Below are 26,843 nucleotides of genomic sequence, written 5' to 3' on the forward strand. Positions count from 1 at the left end.
GTCCTTCCATCAAACCTTTACCTTAACATATAAACAGCTCACAGTAAAAGTCAACAGAGCATGGTCCTATTTTAATAAATAATACAGGTGATTTTATTGACTTTCATTGACAAGCAGTCATAAATATTAATGACCAGTTTTACTGCACAGCTGCACACGTTAATGATTCTGGGTGTGGCTTTGACCTGATTGAACAGGAGAAATTATGTTCGTCTTTTTCTGATTTCTTACTTCTAAAATCTCTGGCTCTGAATAAATATATCACGCACTGTGGCAGCTAATCTTTACCCGCAAAACTACACATTCATACTGTTCAAGCATTTTATAAGTCGCAACTTTCCCTGCAAAATGAAACTAACGGCTGATTTTACCCGTTTAAATATAATGCACTAAAAACGGGGCGGGACCTCCGTTGTAACACGTTTCAGTGTCAAACTCGCCATCTTCGGCTCCTCAGCCGTCGGTCTACATTTTTCCTGCTCGCTCCCCCTTTGCACGTTCTCGCAATTAGCGGGCATGTCCATGTGAATCGGGCGGATGGGCGGGCCGACCATAAGGTTCTGTTGGGGAGGCTCGGCCATATGGAACCAATGAGACACCCGTGTAATATATAAATATTTACGTAGTAGACTCACTTGCGCATGCGCACGGAGGTTTGGCAGAGCCAGCCATTCATGTTGTAAACTGGGAAGCCATAAATATTTATAAATTACCATTTTTCTAATACCTATAATTTTTCAGCTTCCAGAGGAGAAAAGATGTAAACATATGATAAATTTATGACTTAAAACAAACAAACAAAAAAACATTCCCAGTTTTGTCATGTTTTTCTTTTTTTATTTGAGGTGCAACTGTCTAGTGCAATTGTAACGTCACATTTGTGATGGGCTGAGGAACATGCACAAAACATCAACATACTTCTGCTGCTGGGCATTTTCCTTTTCTTTCTTTTTTTTAAGCCAGATGTCTCATTATTGTGTTCAGCGCTCCAGTTGCACTGAGCAACTCAAACACTTGGCTGTACAAAAAAAAAAATAATAATAATAATAAAAAAAAAATGCTAAGATTTATTTAAACAAAACAAAACAAAAAAAACTAAAACTACACACGTCTCCAAATGGTTAAAGAGTCCAGAACATTTGAGCGAGTGAGTTTGAAGCAACGGCAGATACAGTACAAGGCCGTGTGTCACCACAGGAGAGACAGCATCTTAGTGTGGAGGTAAAAGGTCCTCTTCTGTTGCCACCCTGAGTAATGACATCACAGGTAGATCAGAGAAAAACCTGGCCATACCATAGATATATATACAAAATAGTAGAACAACAACAACAACAACAAAAAGGCTTCTATATATGTATCTATGGTTGGAAACCAGGCACTTGGCAGAGTTGAACTGGAAAATTTTCACCTATACAAAGATCACTAGCTAGAAACAGTCATGTCCTATCGAACTGCCTTCCTGCCATTTATTTTTACAGATCACTTGGACATTATTACATTAACAAGAGCCAAAACAAAATTAATAGGACAGACAAAACAAGCTTCTCCCAGCCCTCCTTAAAAAAAACGCCAAAAAACATTGATCCCCTGCATAAATCTTTAATGCGTTGTCTGAGAAAGAACAAGGAGGGGGTGTCAAGGGTGGGCAACGTGGACCTCAAACTCAGTTCTCAAAGTGAACAATGAGAAGCAGCTGATATTTAATTCATAGATTTTATGACCATCCTCCCCTTGAAGAATGTCAAGACTGGTGATCCTCAGAGATCTGGGACTTTCCCGGATTGAGGGTGGGTTGTATGAATCTTCGGTCATCCGTTAAAAGTCCGCTTGGAAAAAAAAAGTGCAACAGGAAAACAGGAAGATGTTGAATTAAAAAAAACAAACAAAAAAAACACTGTGCGCTGATGGACAGTCAGGGTGCGGCAAGGCGGGGTAGGGGACGATGGCACATGTTTTCAGTGGGGAGGGGGTCACACCGCAACGTATTCAACGGCACTGACAAGAGCCTGCTTCTTTGATTGGCCGGGCCCTTGGTTAACTCCTCCCGCCCTCTTTTTTTTTTTTTTTTTTAGCGGCCCTAAAGATGGCGGCAGGGTCGGTTCCTGTTAGCTCTGTCCCTTTCCCCACATTGTTGTTGTCACCATGATGATGATTACAACAACAACCAGCATGACAATGAGGATTGTCTGAAGCGGGTGGTTAAAAGTCAGAAACGAGGCAAAGACGCGCACGCAGACGCACACACACTTACACATTACACATCGGTGTGACTCCAAAGTCAGTTAAATAAAATGTGCAACAAAAGAGAGTGGTTCATCCTCCGGCTGAGCCCGAGTGTGTGCTCCTCGAAACACTGGCAGAGTCTTAATGCTAGAGTCTGTTCACAGTATGACGAGACTCCTTTCTCCTCCTCCTTCTCATCTTCTTTCTTCCATCCCCCCGGTCTCTCATCGTCAGAGGGCTCTCCAATGTCTGGGTTACGCAGATGTGCCGGAGCTCTGCGTGGAGGGGCCAGCCGGGACCGGAGGTTGGGCGGTGCCAGTCGGGGAGCCACCAGTCTGGACTTGAGCCTGGAACTGAGCCATCTGCTCGGGGCTGGCCAGGGTCTTGAGCAGATTGTTCTCCTGCTCCAGCTGAGTGTTGCGCTCGATTAGCTCTTTGATCTGCTCCTTCAACACCTCCACCTCCTCGCGCACGGCGTACATCAGGTGGCTCTTCACCAGATCCTGGAGGAAGAGGGTGGGGGATAAAGAATGAGTAAATAATACAGCGGCACTGGGCTCCTTACACAATGACGACAACAATTACAAATGTGCTTCTTTCAACTTTATATTTCCAGTCAGAAGTGAAATTATTGAATGTTTACTGGCTGGTTGTTCAACAGAAAGCTAAGCTAGCAACAATTATCGTAGTTTTTAAGCTAAATTAAAACTCAAACTGTACTATTTGAGGCTCCTTAACCCCTTTCAAAATCACGTGTTACACAGTTTGACACGTCTACATCAGTGTGATATGGATGTGTCAGAGGTGCACGGCTCCAAAAAAACTGAATAATTTGCACAATACAGTTTGAAGCAATATATTTTTTGCAAATATGACAAATTAAAATCCATACATTTAAATGAATATTTAATTAATGAAAATAAACTGTCATAAGGTTCAATAAACAAATTTTCTGGCAATTATTTTTCAGGCTTTAAATGGTTACATTTAGATTTCCCCTACAGTCAGGTTTCGCATTTTTGTTGACATTTTATAAAACATACTAAAAGAAGAAACCCATGAGTAGACTACAAAGTTTTTCCTCCGTGCACCTGCCACGATTTGGCATTTCCAATATGACTAAACGCCATTTTCCTCTACTTTACATCACTGTGAGGTAAATATTTATGCATGTTTTGTTCAATATTTAAGACTTTTTATAAGCAAAAGGGTTAGTCGGCAAGCTTGCACAATGCACTTGCAATGCACAATGCACAAATGTAATTTGAGTAATTTCTGCAGAATAAAAACAAGCAGACATTGACAGGCTGCTGGGGGAAATGGGTAACACAGCAAAGGCTAAATTAGCATGAGTCTTGCAGGGGCATGCCAGCTGTCTCAGCAGCACGAGGAAAACAAGGGCGACATGAACTCCTGCAGAAACAGCTTCACAGATTATTCCCATGACGACGATGACGGTGATGATGAAGGCAGAACAGAGCTGAAGGGGGATTTGGGTTTAATAATCTGAGCATCCTTGGTGGACCCTCCTTCCTCCTCCCCCCTGCCCTGATATGTAGCAACTAGGGAACAAAATGTTCCCGCACCGGAGTGGGAGGAGCCAATCAGCGGCCGAGTTATTTATACCGCGCGGAGGGGAGGCTCCTGCTTGCCTAGCAACACTTGGAAACTAGAGAGAGAAGGGGCGTATGTAGATGTATTTGGGGGGGTGGGGGCGGCGTGTGAATCCTTAGCCCGACTCAAACTGAGCTACCAGAGAGCTCGAGGGTCATCGGGACAAATCGCGACAGAGCAGAAAGCTTCCCCGCAAACCCGCAGGTGCCCTAGTGCGCAAAAAACAAAACAAAAAACCCTTCCGACGCATCTGCATCTTAATTTCTAGAAAGCTCTTTCCAGTTTCCAGCGCTCTGTGCTCACTACACTGCATGCAGTGCAAGAAAACGCGAAAATAAAAAGGCAGGAGGGGCACAGTTTACCGCTGTAGGTGCTCGGGTTACATAACACCACAGGGCTGCAAGTACGTGCAGAAAGCATACTGCAGATGGTTTAAAAATAAATACATTTTTTAAAGGGGTACAAAGTGTCACCTACCATTGCTTGCTCGATCTTGTTGTCGATGGCCACCACACTTGCACCCGAGGAGCTGCAAGACAGAGAGAGGAAAACCTGTTTGATGATGATGATGATGATGCAACATTAGCTGTGACCACTGCGGCTGTTGTTTTTCTCCTTCTCCCCTTAAAGACAGCGCTGAGAGGGATTTTAAGAAGTCTGCAAAGGCACCTTCCCCCCCTTCTAATTTTCTGCTTACAGCCTCAAAGACAGAGTGCTGACATTTACCTATTGTCAACCCTGACTGATGCACTCTCCTTCCCAAGCGCAGAGGACAGAAACGAAATCGAGAAATTCCTCAGTTGACAAACGCCAAGGTCCATCGCCACCGGGTAGCACTGGGAGCTCATGCTATCCCGTCCATTAAAAGCCCCGCAGGCGACGCATCGTGTGTACAAAGTTGGACTCCGGCGGTATAAAAGTAGAAAAAACAGCGCATTATTGAGAGCCGGGTGCTGCCACAGCTCTCCGGGCGACCGGCCGGGAGAGAGCACACAAAGACTGAAAGCGGCGGGCTGCAGCTCCGCTCCCTCTCTCCCTGATGCATGCGGGAAAACAGCTCCAGCAGCCCGCTGATTGGAGGACGAGATAGCTCATTTGCATAACACATGCGGCTGGCTGGCGCCTGATTGGCGGAGAGGAAGCTGCTTATAACAATATATGCGACATATATATATATATATATATATATATATTTTTTTTAAAGCTATCTCAGGGGGTGTCAAACATGAGGCCCGGGGACCCAGAATCGGCCCGACAAAGACTCCAATACGGACTAACGGATGGTTTTGGATAACGTGAAGTAGGACAGGCATATTTGGACTTTTAATGTTTTTTGTTTTGTTGTTTTTTTACAGCTTCTTGCTGATAAAGACCTCCCCCATGGCTATTTATGCTACGAAAGAGTAATTACTTAATATATTAAAAAACATAATGACAGAAAATTACTGCGTTCCCCACCCCCACTATCTACAGTAGAAATGTAGATGGGACATTTTTCTGTCCTTTTAAAACAAAAACCTTGTGTTTTATAATTAAAAAAAAAAAAATAGTCCATCAGAACCTTTTCTGTAATTTTACCCATATCTTACAATATAAGCCCAGAGTCACGCTGACTCATGTCTCCTATTTACTCAAGCAGAATTTTTTTTATCATATTAAAAAACTGGGGCGTGATGTTTAAACTGCACTACTTTATCTTACATTGAGATATCTTGGAGATTAAATGTGTAATTGAATGTTTGTACACTGATAGTTCTTTTTTCTTTTTTTTTTTGTTACTGGTCCGGCTCCCATTGATATCAAACTGGGCTGTAGGTGGCTCACTAAATAAAACAAGAACATCCCTGTTTTGCCTGTCACACCTCAAGAGTTATTACAGTTGTGTTTTCTAATTAGCTTTTATTTTTTATTTCACTTTGACTGATTATGACTTCTTATTGTATGGAAGAAATATGTCCCACGTAAGTTTGAGGAAAATCAGCACAAATATTACAATAAAAACAAACTTCTTGAAAGCAGTTGACTCAGTAAAGCAGACGTCCAAATTGTTATTAATCATGTTTGTCAATCATCAGGCAAGTTGTAACATTTTTTTAACCAGACTAACAAATACTAAAACGAGTATTTCCTCCATATTTTGTTTTATTTTCGTTAGTTTTCCAAGTTCACAAAATCATTTTAGTAAATGTAACTTGACCAGTTCAACTTAGTTTTTCTACATGATAAAGAAACACTGTTATATTTAATGGCAGAAGTGTGTCAGCATGACTCTTGGCTTAAACTGAAGGAAATAAATATTTTAAAATGACAGTAAAGTTTCTGTTAGCTTATTGTGCAGACTGTCCTGTGATCATAAAATACATAAAATAATAAAAAACTGAAAAAACCCATGTATTTTTACAATAGATGAAAATTTTAGTGAAAAAAAAAGTGTAGAGAAAAAGCAAAAACTTTTCATCATCTACTTGTTTATTTACTTAGTTGTTATTTATGTACTTTATTTGCTTTCGTGTAGTATGACTGACCATGGGGAAGGTCTTTATCAGTAGTAAAAGCTGCAAAAGTTGTAAAAATACAGTTAAAGATCTAAGATTTATGCCCCTTCTTCACATTTTCCAAAACTGACCAGTGGGACAGATTGGAGTCACTAGTGGGCAGATTCTTGCACCGGAGCCTTATGTTTGCCACCGCTAAAAGAGGGTCACACAACAGGGCAGCTGTTCAGACACAACAAGCCTTTTTTTGCTTTCTCACATCATACACAGGATAAAAATGTAATGCAGGTATGGCAAACCTTCAGAAGCTGTTATGTAAAACAATGTCGCCCCCTATTGGGTGTAAGTCGTGTATTAAAGCCACTCATACATCTGAATGCATTACTGGCACTACCATGGGCTTTGAGCAAATGTTATCAAACTGACCAGGAGTTGACCCTAAAAGCAGGTAAAAGCCAACCTTGGCACTGGCCAGATGTCAAAGATAAATATAAACACAAAGCCTGAAAGTCTGCCGAGTGGTTTTCATGTTTCATACCAAACAGTGCAGCAGCTTTTTCTCCTCTCCAGGCCTGTTTGATATGTGGATGCACTCTGCTGTACAGTCACACTGGACCACCCTCTCTTCTTTGTTAGCGAGGAGGCGTTGTTGCAGATTATTTATAAACTCCCTCCTGCTCTTCTTTTGCCAGAACAACGATTCAGCTGGAGGAAAGCTCAGCACTGAATTTCATTAACTGTTAATCATTAAACAGAAACGAATGGGTGTTAACCCAAATTCGGCACTTTGCTGTTTGTTGCTGCCACAGATTTTCTCATTTATTTTTCTTCATAGAAGAATTCTTAAAATTTTGACTTATTTCTTTGTTTTGTTTTGTTTTAAATTTGTTTAGGGTTTTTTTTTTCCAGTGGTGGAAACAAACTTCCATAGTTTCCTGATTAATTTCGTTCTAATTTCATTTAAACAACTGGATGGTTTGACTTTTTTTAAAAAACATTTTTTATGTAATTATTGGGAAATACAATGTGGAATCACATTAAATATATATTATTCCAGTTTAAATTAATAAAGCAACTCTACCTGAAACATATCAATTACAACTGTGTAATACTACTACTATTACGAGTAAAACAAAACATTAAATGAGGCATAGGAAAACTGCAGAGCTGACATCTTATCTCTCATTAATTAAGGAGTTATTTATTTTTGTCCAGCCCCCAGATTTACTTTTTTAAATTATAAATTAATTAACCATTATTTGCTTTCAGCACTGGTGGAACAAGATTAGTGGGAAAAAATGGCAATGACTCTCAAATTAACCCTCCATACATCATCATCATCATCTATATATGATCATGGATTTTTTTTCCTTTAAAAAAGAAAAAGAAAAAAAAGAAAAAGCAAAATAGAAATTTCTCAATTTCAAATGTAAATATTTAGTTTCTTTTTTAATATTCCACCTTGGAAAACTAAAATGTTATGCAGTAATAAATTAACAAAACAAAACAAAAGAAAAGAAAAACCACCATACTGTGATAATTATATTTCAGATCACTACAAAAGCACAAACCTCTCCAATAGGATCAATATTTTCCTTAAATGGTCAATCAGATTATTTAACCGTGTGATTTTTACGGTATGGAGGAGTGGACATAAAATAAAGGAAGTAAATTTACTGGAAACAAAGCATGAAAAAAAAAGAAGCCGTTACTGTCCTGGCATTCGTGTTGTGGTTTTCGGTTTGAATTTCATTGGCTGACTGCACGCATGTAAGAGACTGTAATCAGAGCTTGGAACAATCTGCACCTTTTAAGCACTTTAGTTGGGTTATATCAGTCCCTGGCTGGGATATTCATTAAAAAAATAGCCGTGTTTAAACAAGGGAGTGTTGAAGGTTGGAGATCAGACCCCTCTCTGGGGAGGAGGAGGACGACAAGGCCTGTGGCCTGCTAATATCTTTGTGTTTCACTTCCTCTGGCTCCGGCATTGACTGTGGTGGCTCTGATGAAGGAACTTTGATAGGATCTAGTGATTTTAGAGAAGTCGGAAAAATAACATCTCCAGTTACTTCTGCTTTCCCCCCTTTAGCACACTTCACATCCTAAGAAGCATCATCACATGCTGCGGTGATATCTGCTTATAAAAAGAAAACAATGGGGAGGTGAGGGGGCTGCACGCCCACTATAAAAAGTAAGGCAATTTATCTACTAAAAAAGATTGTTATGCAAATATTTTATTGGGGTCTGGTCGTGTTGAGTGGCTCATTAGAGTGACTTTAACACAGTGCTTATCACTGACAGTTTGGACTGGAGGGAAAAATGACAAAGACAAAGCAGCTACAGCCAGTCACGCCCTCATGCTCTCACAGTCGAGGGGAACGTGCACATGTAGAAGCAAGCCCGCATTGTCACTGAACAAATTGGCAGCTGGAGTTTAAGCGGCCGTTGCTGCAGGTAGAAGTGGGAAACACATTCACACGCTGATGCACGTTTATACTGGAAACTGCACCACAAGATCAACAACAGCACACAGACACATCACCGCACAGCCCCGCTGCCATCCGCCTGGATTTAACCCCACCTAGCCGCTGCAAGTCCTCTGACAATGTGACAAAACCACAGCTATCGTTACCTCTTCAGATGCTTCTCCAGCTCCCAGAAGAGCAGCTTCAGGGCCATTCCGTCCCTGTCCTGCTCTGCTGCTCCTGCCCTGGCCAGCCCCTTGTCTCTCATTGATGCAAACCCACTTCCCCACCAAAGTGTCCCCAAAACAAACACCACTGCCACCAACACTACAACCGCACCCCCTCCTCTGTCCTCCTGACCTATGTCCTTTGGGCCCGACCCCCTCACTCCCTTCAGCTGTGGGAGCTTCACATAGGGGCGTCTGACCAGCAGCAGAGACTAGGAGAGGAGTGTGTGCGCGTACACAACAGGAGTGCACCTTAGTGTGTTACGTCCTCCTGATTTGCCTCCTAACTAGGCCTGAATTACAAGTAGAGGCTGAGATGATTGGGTACGTGGAGCAAAAGCATAGGAGGGTGGGCAGTGATGTCACTGCGTAAGGAGTCACGTCACCTCCTCTTCTGTTGTTATGTAAACTGTCAGCAGAAATCAGGGTGATCCGTCCAATAGGATGAGCCACTTTTGACCACGCACCCCCCATAAGAACTCTCCTGGCTGTCTTTAAATCACTCCCTTTGCTCTACACCTCGTCTCCCTTTCATCTTTTCTGTAACAGCCTGTCTGATGATAAGAGAGGTAAGCCCTGAATACACCAGGCACTTCCCCGCACACCGCACCGACTCTTCAACTCATTTCGCGGAGAACGTTCACATTTTTAGCCATGCTGCCACCTCTCATCAGTGGTCGCACACGTGCCCTGAGTGTGGGTCTCAGCTATAGCACGCCTCACGTGTACCTCCACACTAGCAAAATTTAAAAAAAAAAAAAAAAAAAAAGAGATGGGGAAATACTTCAAACAAACACAAGCACATACAAAGTCTACACTAGTGTCTGAACAAAGGCCACAATAACAACAAACTGAGCCCAATTGTTGTTGCCAACATCGTCAATCAGGTCAATCAGCAGCACAGAGAGCAGCTCTGTGAGTTGCTGACTTGAAGAAAAGTAGAGAACAAAGAGGGAAAAGGGCAACTCTGAAGAGTGATGATGGCGAGGAGCCGTGGGCGCCACAAAATGGCGGAAAAAGGGCACACTTGGGGAGTTTGTTGGTGGGATTCAACTCGATGCACACAGTGAAATTATTAACCCCATTAGGTGGAAGTCACATCATCTTTTCTTTCCTTAACTGCCAGTGCCACTAATCCTAGTAACAGCTGGAAGTTGGCTGGTATCGGAAATAATCAGTGCAATTACTTTTGACTTGAAGCACCGATGCAAGACGGCCAGCGTTACTGCTCACGCTGTATATCTGTACATTGTGTGCTCGCACGCATGCTCGCTTGGAACAAAAGGTCTGAGTTAAGCCTTCACTGATGTTCAGGCAGTTTTACTTTCAGCCAATCACTGGTGCCGCAACAGACTTGGCTCAGCCAATTGTGGCAGACCTTGACGTCATGACATCGCATATGGGCTGCTTTCATTCATTATGCATCCAAGTCCCTCTAAAGCTTCTGTGTGTGGCCTGTACAAAAGTCTGACCTGTATGTTACTGTAGATATTGGACCCTGAAGACTACAGCCTATAAGAACTAATGTAGTAACACTGATGTGACCCTGATGTTTCAGGGACTTTAATAGCAAATTAAAATCCTCTTAGTTTTGGCGGTGATACGTTGTTGTGCAACTGCATCAAGCTATGAGACTGACTTAGTTAGGTAACGTCCCAAACGCTGCACAAAACAACAAGCAGGAGTCTGTGCTCAATTTAACGCTTTAGCAGCGCACCTTTGCAACAGCTTCACCCTTCTCTTCATTCAATACAAGCAGAACTCGACCAACACTGTTGTCCACCTTTTTGTACAGCTCCGAGCAGAAGGCAAAACAGTGGTGGGGTACATCGTTTGCCACACCCTGTGGAGCTTACATAAGAGTGGATGCGCTGCCACAATGTGGTAGCAGATGATGCAGGGTTTATGTTGTTCACCTAGTTAAATATATTAGTCTAAATATAATGTTTTGCTTCTTTTGGGGGGGGTTAAATTAATTTGAATGCATTTTCTCCCATTTTTATTTTCATTTAGTTCCCACACTGGGTTTGATTATTTCAATTTACATGTAGTTTAAAAAGTATTTAGTTTTAAATAGTTACATTTTTCATGTTACCATCTCACGCCTATGCTCTGTATTGCTTCAGTTACTTAATATATTTCTCTTAGCCCTAGTTTAAATTCATATTTCAGTTAACTAAAATGTTTTGTTTTACACCTTGCTTCAGTTTGATTGTTATCGCACCCAGTTTGTGGCTCCTAGCTTCAGAATTGAGTGTTAGGGCTTTTCTGTTCAACACTGGGAACTGCACAGTCAGGCAGTATCAATTTAATCTGCAGGATAGGGACCATTAAAAATAAAAATCGTGGAGCGTTAAATATTCTGTAAATCTAGAGGAGCAGCACTGTTCTGTGTCTGAAGAGTGTACAGAAATAGGAAGAGAGAAATGGAGATAAATGCCAAAACAAGCGAAGCAGAGGATGTCTTTAGGCTTTAGTAGCTTTATGCTGTAGAAAAGTGAGAAACCAACTGCACCAACAGCAACATAAATGCCCTTTAGTGTATTTTACTTCCGTTTATCTATGTTCTGCCTCATAAAAGCATCCAGCTGAGTGTAACTAGCACTTCCACCTCATTTTTATTATGTGGTTTGAGAGGAAGCAGAGCTGGGCGACCAACACCAGGGCTTTACAGTGTGACCAATTTGGTCTCCTATGCGAAAAAAAAAAAGAAAAAGAAAAAAAAAGGGTCTCCGCAACTCTGGAAGTCTCTGCGTTATCAACAACAGACACATTATGCCCATATCACGATCTAAGATAGTCAGGGCCAGGACCTCTCTGATTGGTTGTGGTCCAGATATTCTTGTAGTCCTTCCCGTGTATACGTTTGAAAGAGCAGGCGGATAGAGAGAGGTGAGTAGCTTGAATAACGCGATATCAATTCATTAAATCCTGAATTGACTTTTAAATGTAATTGTATTTTGTCAGAAACCCCGGAATCTGAGGTTAAACCTCAAAACTATTTCAACAACCACCAAGCAACTAAAACAGTAAGTGAGAGCAGATAAACGGATTCCACATAAAGACGTAAACGCAGGGCGCGAACCTGGCGCATCAGAATTGTTGAGATATCGGCTTTCTCACCCGACGGCACGTACACGAACACACAATCGGTGCTGAAAGCCGACAGCTCACAGATTCTCATGCATCAGCTCCGCGCCCTGCGTTTACATCTTTTTTTGTGCTATATTCTTTGCTGCAGGTTTTGTCTCTCTCCAACCAAAATTGACTGAACCAGCAGCAAAAGAAGATCAAAACCAAGCTTCACATTTAGCTTCACATAAACATCGTCATGAATTTCCTCTAACTTGTGCTGTTTTGCTTCCACCACGATAAAAAAAAAAAAAAAAAAAAAAAAAAAAAAAAATCACACTTGCTGCACAGCTCTTTCTCTCAATGTTCTTCAAGAACAGTTTTCTATCTCAAATCTCTGTTTTCTGCAATATTCATTCGCTTATTACGCACGAGTCATGTACAGTGCTGTCGGCTGCTGTTTTTTTTTTTTTGGGGGGGGGGGGGGGGGGGGGTCTCTCAAAAATGACCAGAGAGAGCAGCAGCATTCAGAAAAGCTCAAATTGAATTATTCACACACTTTGGTATTCAGCTTATCCCTCAAGTAAGATTCCTCTGCTTCCATTTTTTCCCCTTACATCCCTCTCTTTATCTCTCCCGTCCTCCAAGCTGCACATCACCCACCTCCTTCCGCATCACTTCTTCTCGAGCATTTGGTAGGCGTGAGCTTGTGTGTGTCTCCCTGGGCATGTGCATCATGTTTGTGTGTGCATCTGAGGTCATGTATGCAGACTGGCAGAATCCAGTTTGGGAGGCTTTAACTCTGTCCTTTACTCAGCAACAGATGACATCTCAGATAATTTTTCCAAATGTGGAAAAAACAAAGGTGTGTTTGAACTGAATTTGGAATGACAACTGAGTCATTTTAGTATTTTGAAGGGTGGAACACCTGACTGGGCAGAGGTAGCGATGAAAGCCACCATTCTACCCGTCTGCAGCAGAGGATAATCTGCCTTGATCTATGCCCAAACACAGACAAAACTCCAATAAGTCTCATGGCATCAGACCTTCAGGGCTGAAGCTCAGTGAAGCGAAAGAGAATAGCTCACTGCCGTGCACGCAATGCCTTACATAACCAGCCTCAGTGCCATATGGTCCAGGAAAGGGAGGGAAGACAGCGAGATGTAGACTGAGCGACTAGTTCGTGATGGTGCAGATGTGCCCTCTTCTCCTCATGGGAAAAAAAATAAAAAAAAGAGATATCATTATCTGCCATCTGACAGATAATGATCTGCCATAAAGCTGGGAGGAGTAAGTGCAACAATAAATAATTGCCAAAAAAGGAGACAATCAGAAACAGCCAAGGGAGGAGACTGTAAGACCGAATGTGATACACATAACTGTAATCTACATATTTTACCTCCTTGAATGAGGTTATGTGGGTAGCTCGTTTTTTTGTGTTTGTGGGCAATAGGTGCCCTCGGTCACACAAGCCTACCTACCAGTCAGAAAACCCCTGACAGTCACTAGGGCGAAAAAGGTGTATTCTTTAACTGGTTGGAAATGTTTGCTAATTAAAATCAGCTGCCAAGAGGGTGCCACACCAAAAGCCTCCCTGTGATTACTAGTTGTAACTTAAAGTTGTAACTAACATGCTTCAAATGGCATGACTAATTTTAATGATAAAAGTTTGTTACCAGTTTGTGTCGCACTCTTCAACATAAAGTTACATAAAGTTTCATTAATGTAGCGCCAACTCACAATACAAGGTGCTTTATAGCGTAAAAATTCGACAATAATACAGAAAACACCAACAATCAAATGGCTGACTATGAGCAAGCACTTGGCAACAGTGGAAAGGAAAAACTCCCTTTTAACAGGAAAAAACCTCCAGCAGGACCAGGCTCAGGGAGAGGCGGCCATCTGCTGTGATCGGTTAGAGGTGAAGGGAGGAAGACGGGACAACAGACACACACTGGAAGAGAGCCAGAGATTACTAATAACTAATGATTAAGACTTCGCAAGCAGTTAGCAAGGAGTTCCAGACAAGTCCGTGTCTTCAATGCAAACTAGGAGATGGCAAGATTTTTGACCATTGACCAGCAGTTGCCAGGGGATCATTGACTTGTTGATAGGCCTCTATGACTATCCATTCATAATACTGGAGGTGGGACTACGCGCAAACTTAGAAGTGATCTTATAAACATGTCAATCCAGATTCTATACCACTGGACACAGTGAAGAAGAAGAAAAAGACATTCTGCAATAAATCTTACCCGCATCAAACAAATAGAAATAAGGAAAATATGGGAGACGTCACTTTAATGTTTTAAAAATTTCTCAAATTACGTTGAATGACAAGACTCGATGAGGGAATTTAGACATCACTTTTGTAATCATGTGGTCGACAGAATGTCTGTAAATTTAGTTACACTCAAAATAAGGTGATAATGTGTAGTTCCCAACAAACGGAGCTCAAATTGAACAATTAAATAATCGATTGTCAATCAACAGTTTACCCCTAAAGCTTGTGAAGGTAGGAGGTCTATAACAACGCCTGTAATTCTAGGAGGTGTTGCAATACTTTTTTGTTAAACACCTTGAATTTCAAGCGCACTGTGGTGGTTGAGTATACAAGAAATACCTGAAATGCCAGTGTTTAAATATTTATGAGCCTGACTATATTTCTGTAGTACTAAAAAGCTTTTCCAAGCTTTTCCAAGTACCCAGAATGATGCTTCCCCTGCACACTTTACTCACTATAATCCATGGGTTAAATGATTATACATCCAAATATTAGACAACCTTGGACACAATTACAATATAGAGGAAGTTATGTTGCCAAGCCTCGGTCATATGGGTAAGTGTTTTGTTTTAAGTTCGAGCACTCGGTGGAAACACAGCGAGCTTGCTTGTCACTACAGTAACAGTAAAGATCTTCTCACCAGCAGTTGAGAAACTTTGCTTGCAGCTCTCCGTGGTCAGCAGGCATCACGTAGTGAATTTAATGTGTTTGAACAATGAGAACCGCAGAGGCTTCACACACAATTACGATTTTACCGCTTCACTTTCAGGGGGAAATGTTTTTCTTGGATGGGTGCTACAATTCTCATGTTCTTGTCATGTGAGAATGAAAGGTGTTCAAAAACAGACCAGAGAAACTGGAAAGGAGAAGCTCAGGAGAGCAGGTGTAGGGTAATGACTGCACAGAGTCCCCCTGAAGAAACACAGCCATATCAAACTACAGCACACGGGTTCCCCACGAAGTTTATTTTGGGACAGAAACTCCTCAGCACTGAAACTGAAACCACAATGCAAACATCGCCAATATCATATTCCACATTACTATCACCAAAACACCCATGTAGAGCTGCTAATGCTGCCTTAAAGCATGCTAGTCTGCAATCAATGAACTAGAAATGCATAACAATAACTAAGTTTATTTTGTGTTAATGATCCAATCAAGATCAAGTGATCAGACTGTGATTAAAATCACCCCCCAATCAAACAAAAAAACCTAGGTGTATAAGCTCAGGTCTTATAGCTTAAAGCATAAAAAAAAATACGCCTAATTTCTATACTTTGTTACTATTACTTTTTCACTATAACACAGAATCTATTTGCCTGTTTGGTTGTTCAAATACAAAAACAAACTAACAAAAACTACAGCTTAGCTCTCTGAAGGATGCTAATATTATGATGCCATCACATTACCTGGCAACCAGCTATCAAAAGGCTGAAAAAGGCCCGATTTTAGCCTCGATGCTGCTACAACACCTTATCAAAGCATCCCATTTTTTCAATTTCGCAATGACAATGAGCTCTCATGTATAACCACAAAGGTTACACACCAACCTGGCAACAGGCTAAAATGATCCACTTTTAGCATATAAACCAAATCCAACACCATGTCTTTAGTCTCTCCAGGTGATTTAGTGTGTCAGTTTACCAACACCACAAACAGGCCAAACAATAAGGCAGCATGGCCATGTGCTAGTATCCAATAATCTAGAATCATGTCTGTGGTTATTCTCATTTATTTAGTGTTGATGAGTTAAAAAAAATAAAACATAAAAACAATAATTAATTATAGATAAATTGTAATCAAACATGTGCCACAGAGGTTTTCTTGCTTGGGCCTCTTGTCTCAGACATTTTTATACATTAGCTTTACAAACACTAGATTTATACACCCATTAATATACTGTTTGCTATATGATAAAGTGGCTTTCAAAAAAAAATTTTTAAAAGCCAATATGACCAACTCGCAAAATAATAACTAAGGACAGTCAGAAATCCCATGTATATCTAGAGGGATATATTTGAGGCTTTGTAAAAATGTACTGATTAGTTACACTCCTTACAGAGTTTACTTTGTGAAGCTGTAAGGATCAGCCTTTCAAATAATTTAGAAAGCCAGGCATTATGAGCATACTACGCCATGATTTTAAAAGTTCCACATTCTGAAATGTTTTGTTTCAGATGGTTTTCACTACTCAGAGACTTTGTCATCTCATGCACACCAGTCCCACGCACCTGCTGTTCAAACGTTCTGTTTGTGAAGGGCAGCCAGTCAGAAGAAGGATGGAATAAAGGGAAAGGGATTAAGTAAATAAGGATTTTTTCCCCCCATAACGGGTATCTTTAAAAGAAAATTCCAAGAAGATGCATTAGGCTATAGAAGATGAATTCAGAAATGTGCCATGTGCTTTGGGTTGTCAGAAGAATAGTTATTTTGGACGGTTTAGTAGAGAATTTTTTTCCCTGGAGATCAGCTTTAATTAAACTTAAAGAATGTAGTTTGAGCATGTGGAAAATTTTAAGTAGATCCTCCTTACATTTGCAAAAACAAAACTTTCAGTAGTACAAGCAGTCTCCCACTTCCTAGCTACGCTGAGGATATGAAATTACTATATGCTCAGTTACCTACCATAAATGCATGGATTCATGTTCAATATCATCACATTTCTTACTTCTTAGGTCAGTGTGAGAAAAGCCAGAGAATTAAAAAGAAAAAAAAAAAATAACACCACAGTTATTGTGACACAGCCAGTTAAAATCATAAATGCACCTCCCTGCTTATCTTTTCCGTTCAGTACAAAAGCCTGGAGGAAAACAGCAGCTCACTCATTCCAATAAACTCCCTCTCCTGTAAACAGCGACAACTTCACACATACATGCACCATAAACCATGCCAGCAGCTCAAGCCATAAACACGCTTCTACATGCATGGACCCACATTATGATCTCAATGGTGTGGGACTTTCTTTAGGAGCAGCTCTGCATGAAGGCACAAGGCAGAGAAACGTGACACTCGTTTGCCCTAAAACCCCAACACATGCTGCCCAAAACAGAACCCGTCAGAGCCAGCGGACACTCTGATCTCAGGACACGCAGGCACACGCACACACACACACACACACACACACACGCACGCACAAAGATGCACTTTCAGAGATGATAGCACAGTCTCAAACATGACAGAAAATCAACTGCGCATGTAGAAAGCAGACATTTGCGTGCAGGTTACACTGCATATAAATCCCCAATGACCTTGAAATTAATGTGCAGAATTTAGGTTTGTCACCACACAGAAAAATTACACTGTGCCATGACAACTTCATCTACTGCCTTTCAAATGCAACTATATACAAAATGTTTCTACACTGAGGCAAAGGGGATGCATATTTATGCGACAAGTTGATGCAAATATGCTTATAGGAGCAAATCCATCTCAGAAATAACCTCCAGTGCATTTCAAACCCTTCCCTGGGATAAATCATAACAACCCCTGCATGCAGCAACCGTCCAAACAGTTATTACATGCCGATTTCTGACAGCAAGCACAGAGAAGATCCTAAACTGCTCATTTTGTTTGTACACTGCATGCAGGAGGGATGTGTCCGCTTAGCTGTAAGGCATATTTTAGGTCAGTGACTCTACAAGCATATTACGGTTACATAAACAACCACGTTTCAATGCTGTGATCATTTATGAGCCCACACTGCCACCTCGTGGTTCAGCAGCAGCACAACAGAGCAGACCAACAGTTGAGTCAACGTCTCTACTGAAGCGTAACGTGATGTTAAAACTAATTACCGGAGAAACAACAGCCCTCAGGTGTGACTTATCGCTCATGACAGATAGGAGATGCCGCCCAGTAAACCTGAAGCAGAGCTAAACCATCCACGACAACTCAAAGGGAAACCTGCTGAGCTCTTGCGGCAGTTCACAGTTCAAATAATACACCTGTGATGAGCGTGCTTGGAGAGGCGCCTGCAGGAAAGGGTTTAAGCTGGCCAACTCAAGACAAATTCTGCTGCAGGATTTCACAAAACTTCACAGACATATTTGTATAGAGCAGGGGTGTCAAACTCAAATACACAGTGGGCCAAAATTCAAAACTGGAACAAAGTCGCGGGCTAACATTAATATTTATTGAAAAAAAAAAATAATAATAATCTTCCTCCAGATTTAAGAATGAATCTCTTCTTATGGACTCAAACAAGTTTTGCTGAAAAACTGAATATGGAACAAGGAAAGCTTAATACTAAACAATATATATATTAGCTGTATAACACCAGTAGGCCAGCTCTAATAATAATTTGATATGGCTTCACGGGCCAAATGTAATTAGAGTTTGACACCTATGGTAAAGAGGGAACAACTTGTGCTTGTGAACTCATTGAGTTTGACCTCATGAAAGTCTTTGTGTTCCCTCAAAGAAATGACCCCAAATACCATTGAAAACATTTGATTCCACTTGCAAAACAAAGCCATCTTTTGCCAGAAAACATCTATGATTTCATAGGTTTGTCTTGATCAAAGCAAACATTCCACGTGGGAAAAACTGAAGCTTGGTTTATCAAGAAAAAAAGTGGTTCCCATGTGGAAACCAATATTACATAATTATATTAGTTCACATCAAACAGTTCTGACTGATGGTAAGGAGAACAATAAAACGTGTGTGTGTGTGTGTGTGGGGGGGGGGGGGGGGGTATTATTGCCTTATGAGTTTTACTGGGGTGGCTATCATTCAGATTTTATTGATTTACTCAATGACACTTATCAATACTATTATCAGTGCTGCTATCCATATGTGGGTGTAAAATAATGACATAAAAGTAGTTAATGCTAGCTTTGACAGACCTTGTTACCAATGAAACTTTACATCTTTCTATCTCAACCTTCAATATTATGCACCTCTGCTGCCAGCATCTGGCATCTCTCTCTCCTGTTGAAAACAGCTGTGAGCAATTCATTTTCATAAGGTGTATTATCTGAAATGATCAGGAAAGCTTCAAGCAGGCCAACCTGCGAGGAGCTTGCTGGTGTTAACCTGCTTAACCGAAACCACCTCTTCACACGCATTGTCTTTAATTAAACTGCATTATGCTATGAAATTAGCTGCTGCTTTCTAACGGTCAATACTTTGGTATTGGCAAAACTTCTACCATAACCAATGAAATACCTTTTTCAATGAAATCCAAATGCTTGCAATCAAACTACAAAACAATGTCGCTAATATAAAGCTGCGAATGTGCAAGTTTTATAGGCAGTAAATCGCTTGATTGAGAATTAATTCATAAAGAAATATCCCCATAATATTTGCTGCAAGCAAACTGAAAGCTCAGGTAACTTTGACATTCAGTCAGCTGAAAGCCTAAAATAAGTACTTGACAGACATTTACATATCAGCATTGTATATAAAGGAAGTATTTCTGCATTCATGTTGTGCAAATGATATAAATTTACACAGGCAAGCATGCAAATGCCGAATCAAAACTACCATCCTTTGGTACCCATCCATAAGCTAACAATTAACTACCAGTGCAGATAACTCACCACCTAAAATAAAGAGATATAACACTATCAGCAGAAACTATAGTGAAAGCTACTATTTTGTGGCTTCAATGAATTTTAGCAAATGCTACCATATTGCTATACAAAGCTGAAGAGGCACCTGGAAGCCAAACATCCTTTCTAAGAAAAACCTGGTCAATCTCATAAAAAGCTGGATCAGAATGCTTGTTGAAGTTGAGGAGAAGCGTCTGATGAGGTGATGGAGGAAAGTTATGTACTGGTGGGGCTTACTGCAAAACCTTCATCTGATGGGAACGTAAAAGGAACTGAGCACATTTCAGATCTTTTTTTTGGGTGACATGCCCTCCTCAGAAAATGAGGACCGCCCCACACCTTAAAAATTTTAATCAGTAGTGGGGTAATTTTGAAGAACTGTGATGGGCATTAACTTTTTTCCCCATGTGATAGACAAGACAATAACTGAATAAAAACTACCCTTCAGCGTTCTCGTAGACAAATCTAAGGTATCAATTACAAAATCTGATCAGAAGTCTGCTCCATGTCTCTCCGTGTGCAGTAAGGTTAAATGTGTACTTTGTATCTCCCCCTGAGAAACTTTCCAAAATCAAAACACAATTACACAGCCCTGAATTCCCATCACATTTTTCACCTGGTTGTTTGCCTGCCCCACAGTTTGAGAACCACCGGCATTGAGACAGTTTGCCACAGGTGTGTCTGTCGGTTTGCCTTAACCACAAAAAAAAAAAAAAGAAATAAATGGAAAAGTCACTCACCTTGAGCACACTGCTCCAACAGGTACAACTGGCATGAAACCATAAATGCTACTGAACACCCTAAAGGCTCTACGTGGAAAAAACAAGACCTCAAAAGGTTTCATTTAGGAACTAGTATTACTGAAAGCTTTAAATCCAACACCCAGATGCAAAAATAGAATAAAACATTCCTGGACACCTGAGAGTCTGATGCTGTCAGGCATGAGTTTCTATTTTACTCTTTAATTTGTTGTCTCAGCTTGTTTGTAGTAGTCATGGTGCAAAAATGTGTGCTGCACTATGACTGTTTTAAAGCTTAATACCATTGCCATTAACAGAACAGTATGAGGTTTTTTGGTAACATTTGCTTTTCCCAGGTAATTTTTTTTTTTTAAAGCATCATATTACTTGCTTTGGACTTGTTGGACCTTCTCCTGGTAACTGTGGGAGTGCTCAGCTGGATTTCCCTGAAATAAAAGGGCACCCAGAGCAACTTCTCTTTGATGCCAGCTACAGTCAAGTTTAATCTTAGCCATCGGGGACTTCCTCTGCTTTGTCAAAGCTTAGCTATGAATGACAAGTCAGTTAAAAGCAGGTGTGCCAATATTAGCAAACATGAATCATGAGGCCGAGCCAGTATAACTACAAATACAGCTTGACAGGTGGCTTATTATCTCTATGACCTGAAGAGGTTTTAAGAAGCCGAACATCTCAAATTCATATGGCCCTTTTCTGCTAAAATATCTAAAAGGGAGTCATTTAAACAGGAAGGAAGAGCTACACTCTGATGCTCATGAATCAGATCAGATGAAGACTCTTAAAAATGATCAATAATAATAGTGGAATTAATCCAACAATGAACAAATGTTTTAACTGCTGCCAAGGATGTGGACTTCATTGAAAAGGGTTGTAAAACACAGAAGAAAGCTTCAAGATGAGACACAATGCTGCTAATCTAAAGCTGAAAAAAGAAGCTGTGTAAAAAGTTTACAGGCCATAAATCACTAGAGCACACCTCTAGCTTTTACAGCTGAGGATGAAGTCATATGGGTAAATATCCATGCAAAATGTGCTGCAAGCAAACTGAAAGCTCAGGTAACTTTGACATTCAGTCAGCTGAAAGTCTAAAAGAGCACATGACAGATATTTACATACGGCATCATACATAAAGGAAGTAAAAGGAATAAATTTGCACAGGAGACCATGTACACTCTGAGTTGAAACTACCTGCAGAGGTTGAAAAGGAGGCTACTCCTAAAGTCACTTTCTCTGCAGATTCGCACTTCTACACAGTGTTGTTGACAGAAATGGAGAAACGTGTGTGCAGGACACAGACGGCAAGTGCACGGTCACCTAGAAGTGTGTTTGTGTGAGGTCATGAGTGTTTTCCTTCTACTCTGATATCCCAAAGTCCAATTACAGCAAGCTGATATTCTGCCCTAGGGAGGAGGACCCTGGTCTTGCTGTGATATTACTAATTAACATCACAGGGGCAGATATAAAAAAAAAAAACGAGAGCAGGATCCTTTGCAGACACACCCTTGCATCTTTGTTTCAGAACTTGGCAGTGTCCGTGTCCGCAGCTGTGCTAGATCAAGCGTTTTCGACCTCCTGACAGCTGCAACGTGACGGCTTTTAAAGACTCAATCTGGACTCTGACACACAGAAGCAACAATATTGGGTGTGAACAGGGCTGATTGGGCTCAACAGGAAACCGATCACCCAGGATAATGAGTTAGTGTCGATTCAGAGGTGGAAGTGGAAAGAGACCTCTGAAACTCTTTGGAAATTATTTTTCCTCAGCGATAGCCACTGACATGTTTCCAATAAGCCAACAGCCACAGACAACAATTTCCACCCTATTTTTCATGAAAAGCTACACCTACAACTGGATGTGTACAAATGTTAGTCATCATTAAGGTCACAACCTGTAGAGAAGAAAGGAGCATCTTAGGATTGGAAAGACAAAAGCCCTGGTGTCTAAGAGAAGAGAGATCACCTCAGATGCTTTCACAAAGAAAGGAAACAGGAAGAAAAGAGACTGTGACAGAGGGGGTGGAACGAAAGCTGTGACAGTAACGGAAACACACAGCCTGATCGCAGCATGACAGGACAATGACTATAAACAAAGATGATACACACACACAGCAAGACAGTCTGCTGCTGCAGGACAGTAGCTGATTCATGGCAAGAAAAGAAGCTGACTGACAGACAGAAACGCACTTGCACACGGCCTTGATGGGGTGCCACGAACTGCTGACAAAAGCCTCCACAAGCGAACACTGTCCTGCTCTGTCTGTGGCTCAGCGTTACTGAGATTACGTCAACATTAAGCCAGCAATCATTTGTTTCTCTGTTTCTTAAACTCGAACGCCAAGAAGACAACTGAAATCATGACGTGATAACTGAATTCAGCTTTAAATATTCTCTCTTTTGCTGCTAACAATTTGGAAGCAAAAAAAAAAAAGTCTATTTGTTGCCAACAGTTGGTTACAAAAACACCACAACATCCACAGAATATGTTGTCCTTTTCTCCTAGTGGTCTTCAGTGGAGCCTGGTGGCAGTCCATCAAATGCCCTCTACACTCTGGGGAGGGGGGGTTAACGGTACTCACAACATGGATCTCCTGCTTAACCAGCTCACAGGGCAGCACTATGGTAACAGGAGAATGCTTCCATGACACTATTCTGTTTCTCTCTGTCGCCACAGTTTTTAGATTTATGCAACACAACTTTACGCAAATGGGTCAAGTCCCCCCCGAAGCAACTAAATTTAAACAAAGCTTGCTTTTTTTTTTTTTTTTAGAAACTACTAACTCTAGAAAATGAGCATTTGGTATGTGTGCATATAAATAAACTGCTGCACAGTTCTCCATATCATGGCACATATCAACAGAGCTGGTGTCTAACAAAAGATTAAATCTAAGGGGAGAGTGAAGGGAAAGGAAACTCAGACTAAAAAACTGGACAAGTGTCCAGTAGATGGATAGAAATGGGGGGTGGGGGGATGAACAGGCTACAGCATCTGCTGAGTCACAAGCACCTCAGTGAGTCAGCAGCTCCGCAGCCACTGATGTTTTACAGCAGCAGTGTCCAGTCGGCTTTTTTTTTCTGATGTCTGGTGTGTTGATAGCTGTCAGGGGGACCACCTCAAGGGACACAGGATCAAGCACATGTGACACTGAACTTCTAGTTCTGATTTAAACAACAAGACCAGAGTGTGTACCACTGATGTGGGGGGGAAAAAGAAATTACAGGAATGGGAAAGACTTATTTTGTTTGTACCTCAGCTTTGCCTACAATGTACCAAGAATAGCTTTTTGTTTAATTAAAGACCTTCACAGTTTACATTAGAATCAAACAGTTTAGGTAGCACAAGCCATTCATCCTCACCTGTCCTCCTCTCCTTCACCATGATGAGTTCTCAGGCCTGCAGCCACCATGAAGGCACTGGCCTCAGCGGACATCCCCATGTGGGCCAGAGTTCTAGCAGCACTGCCAGCTTCTGCGACGCCGTCTCCACCTGCTGCAGCCCCCAGCCTGGGCAGCCCGAGCAGACCTTGGTGCTGGAGCAGAAGCTTCTGGGCGTCCTCCAGCTGGGACGCTGTTATGGCAGGAACATGGGTGAAGGTTGTGCCTGGCGTGAGGATGGGCTGAAGATCAGCTTGCAGCGCAGTCAGAGGCATGTAGGGGGTCCCGTGGGTGGGTGCTATGGTGATGGTGCCAGCAGAATGGGGTTGGGTTTGTGGCTGTGGACGAATCTGGGGTTGAGGTGGAGCTGGGAGGGTCTGGGGCTGTCCTGCGGCAATGGTTGCTGTAGCAGATGGGGCAACCTGACCATGATGGGGCAGCTGCTGGGTAATGCTTACGGGCTGCTGCACCGTGACCCCTGACAGTGGCGTCACAGAGACTATAGCCGTGGCATGCGGCAGTGGAGGTTGGACTTGTGTCTGGAAAGGTGCGGTGGGCTGAATAAAGTCTGGTTGTCTGACCCCCGTTTGGAGCTGAGGTGCAGGATACCCTCCCTGTGGCTGAGGCTGTAGAGGATCCACAGAATAGGGCTGCTGGGGTTTTACTAGTGGAGGCTGGCTTACACCAGTCTGTGGTGTCACCTGTGGTGATGCAGGAGGGATACTGACAGGAACCGCTGGCTTCCCTACAACAACCTCCTGAGGTGAAACATAGGTTACAGGTGTGGTTTGTGCCAGTCCCAGCAGTGGACTCTGCATGGCTTGTGGACTAGTGAAGTCCTGGCTTGGTGGCTGATAGGGCTGCACGGTGTGAGGGAGCTGTACGGCAGCTACACCTGGACTGATCCCAGCATTACCTGCTTCAGGGTCTGCAACCACCTCTGCACCTTTTGCTGCCTCCGCCATAGGAGGATGAGGAACCTCCTTTTCGTAATACTCTGTGCAAGTCCATCTCCCTTTGCGGAACGGCTCCGAATTTGTGTCTAGTTTGACCACCCTGAAGCGAGAGCCGGTGGCTGTCTGAGTTTGGGTGTGGTGAGTCTGAGTGCTGGGAGGAGGAGCAGTAGCAGCAGATGGACCAGTTCCTCCACCAACAGGAGCCACCTGCCCACCCATGTTAGTGTTATCAAAACCTGGAGCAGCAGCAACAGCCGACACAGTAGAAATGTTCACACTGCCTTGTACAAGTGGATCAGTGGCTGCCCCACCAACAACAGAGGCTGCAGGCTGGCTTGCCCCCCCTGCAGTTTTAGTGTTATCAAACACTGCTGGTGGCCTCTGAGGCTGGTTAAGACCAACTTTGGAAGCTATAGATGGGCTGGAGCTTGCCAAAGGAGCAATGGGAAGTGTTGGCAGTGATGCTTCACCTCCTCCTAAGCTGTCAGAGTGATGATGGTGGGCCTGGCTGTGCTGCTGAGGGTAGTACTGATGATGCACAGTCCCGTTTACCATAGAGGGGTGATGCTGAGACCCCTGTGGGATAGAATGAGGCTGGAGAGGCTCATTGGGTGACACCAGTCCAGGCGTGTCGACTCCATGGAGGCTGTTCAAAGTCTCATCAGAGGAGCTCCTCTCCGGCACACCCGTATCCGTGGCCTTTGACACGGACACATCTAGCATGTCAGAGGAGGACAGGTCCTCAGTGTGGGACTCATCCATGTCGTCGTAGCTCTCAGTATCATCTGCCAAGCTGTTGTTGCCGCTAACGTTTATCTGAGCAGAAGTGACACTTGTGATCTGGAAGCCGCTTTTCTTCTTCACCTGAGCTCCAGCCACTTGGGACTGAGGCTGATGGTGGAGTCCAGGAGAGGAGGATCCAACCTGGGTTGGATTGTCGTCCACTGCGCTGACACCGGCAGCGGAGGAGGCTGGGGGCGCCCCGCTGCTGCCTCTCCTGTAGTGGTAAGCGGTTTTCCGGCTCCCGGTCCCGGACAGGTCTCCGGGGAAGTCTTGGTGGTGCATTTTTATGCTGAAAGAGTTTCTCGAGGCCAAAAAGCTGCGCTGCCTACTAGCTAGCGCAAATAGCGAGCCATAAGTGAAAAAGTCACGTGATTAACGTGCCTTGAAAAACAAACAAACACACATATACACACACACACACACACAAGCCAAACGCTCCCAGCTGCAGTCAGGCTAAAACCCAAGCTTGCAGGCGGTGTTCCTCTTCCTAACTCTGCAGGAGCTAAGCTGCATGACAATAAAAACAACACTATAATCGATTACAAAATAAATCAACAGAATGCGAAATCCAGGTAGCCGCTGGCTAGCTAAAGCTGCGCTGGGTCGATTAGATACGCTCCTCTGGAACTTCGTGTATCCTTTCACCCTCCCGATTACGACTGTATTTTTGAGGATATTGCTGCCACTTTAAGCACGGAGAAATAAGGCAAACCGTGAGCAAATTCAGCTGCACTCAACCGCTCCTCAACGCGAATCTGCAAGCCTCTTAGCTGGCCGGTGCGTGTCGCAGGAAATCAGCCGTCGCATCCATTCCTTCTCCCGGACGTCGAGTCTCGTTTTACACCTCAGAGACCAAAAAATGAGTCAGAGACACCTTCTGCTCTTAATGAACGACGGTGTTAAATAATATCCGTCTTTGTAGTGGTAAAAAGTACTCGTTAAGTCCATCTCAGGTTGTCGTATCACGTCCGTGTTTGCTGTCTCATTGCCGGTGAGCAGCGGCAGCAGCTAACGGGCTGTCAGTCTCAGAGGAGGGAGGAGG

At 42.5% G+C, this 26,843-nt stretch overlaps 1 protein-coding gene across 1 annotated transcript; it reads right to left on the minus strand.

Annotated features, from left to right (window-relative positions):
- Positions 1 to 815: 815 nt before the first annotated feature.
- Positions 816 to 26,843, minus strand: LOC113015940 (TSC22 domain family protein 1). The gene is made up of 3 exons (XM_026158322.2): positions 24,045 to 26,843; positions 4,315 to 4,366; positions 816 to 2,726 (listed from the first exon to the last, which is right to left on the minus strand). Exons 1-3 carry the CDS (start codon positions 26,081 to 26,083, stop codon positions 2,478 to 2,480), a joined length of 2,340 nt encoding a protein of 779 aa, XP_026014107.1. The 5' UTR covers positions 26,084 to 26,843; the 3' UTR covers positions 816 to 2,477.

The sequence above is a fragment of the Astatotilapia calliptera genome, chromosome 23, assembly GCF_964374335.1.
Source record: "Astatotilapia calliptera chromosome 23, fAstCal68.1, whole genome shotgun sequence".
Lineage (NCBI taxonomy): Eukaryota > Metazoa > Chordata > Actinopteri > Cichliformes > Cichlidae > Astatotilapia > Astatotilapia calliptera.

What these genes read in the sequence shown, in the direction of transcription:
- LOC113015940 (XM_026158322.2), bottom strand. Translation starts at nt 26,083, where the DNA reads ATGCACCACCAAGACTTCCCCGGAGACCTGTCCGGGACCGGGAGCCGG. An exon ending in GGTGAAGGAGAGGAGGACAG is followed by an intron (nt 4,367 to 24,044) that starts GTGAGGATGAAT and finishes TCTGTCTTGCAG; the next exon opens with CTCCTCGGGTGCAAGTGTGG. An exon ending in ACAAGATCGAGCAAGCAATG is followed by an intron (nt 2,727 to 4,314) that starts GTAGGTGACACT and finishes CTCTTCCTCCAG; the next exon opens with GATCTGGTGAAGAGCCACCT.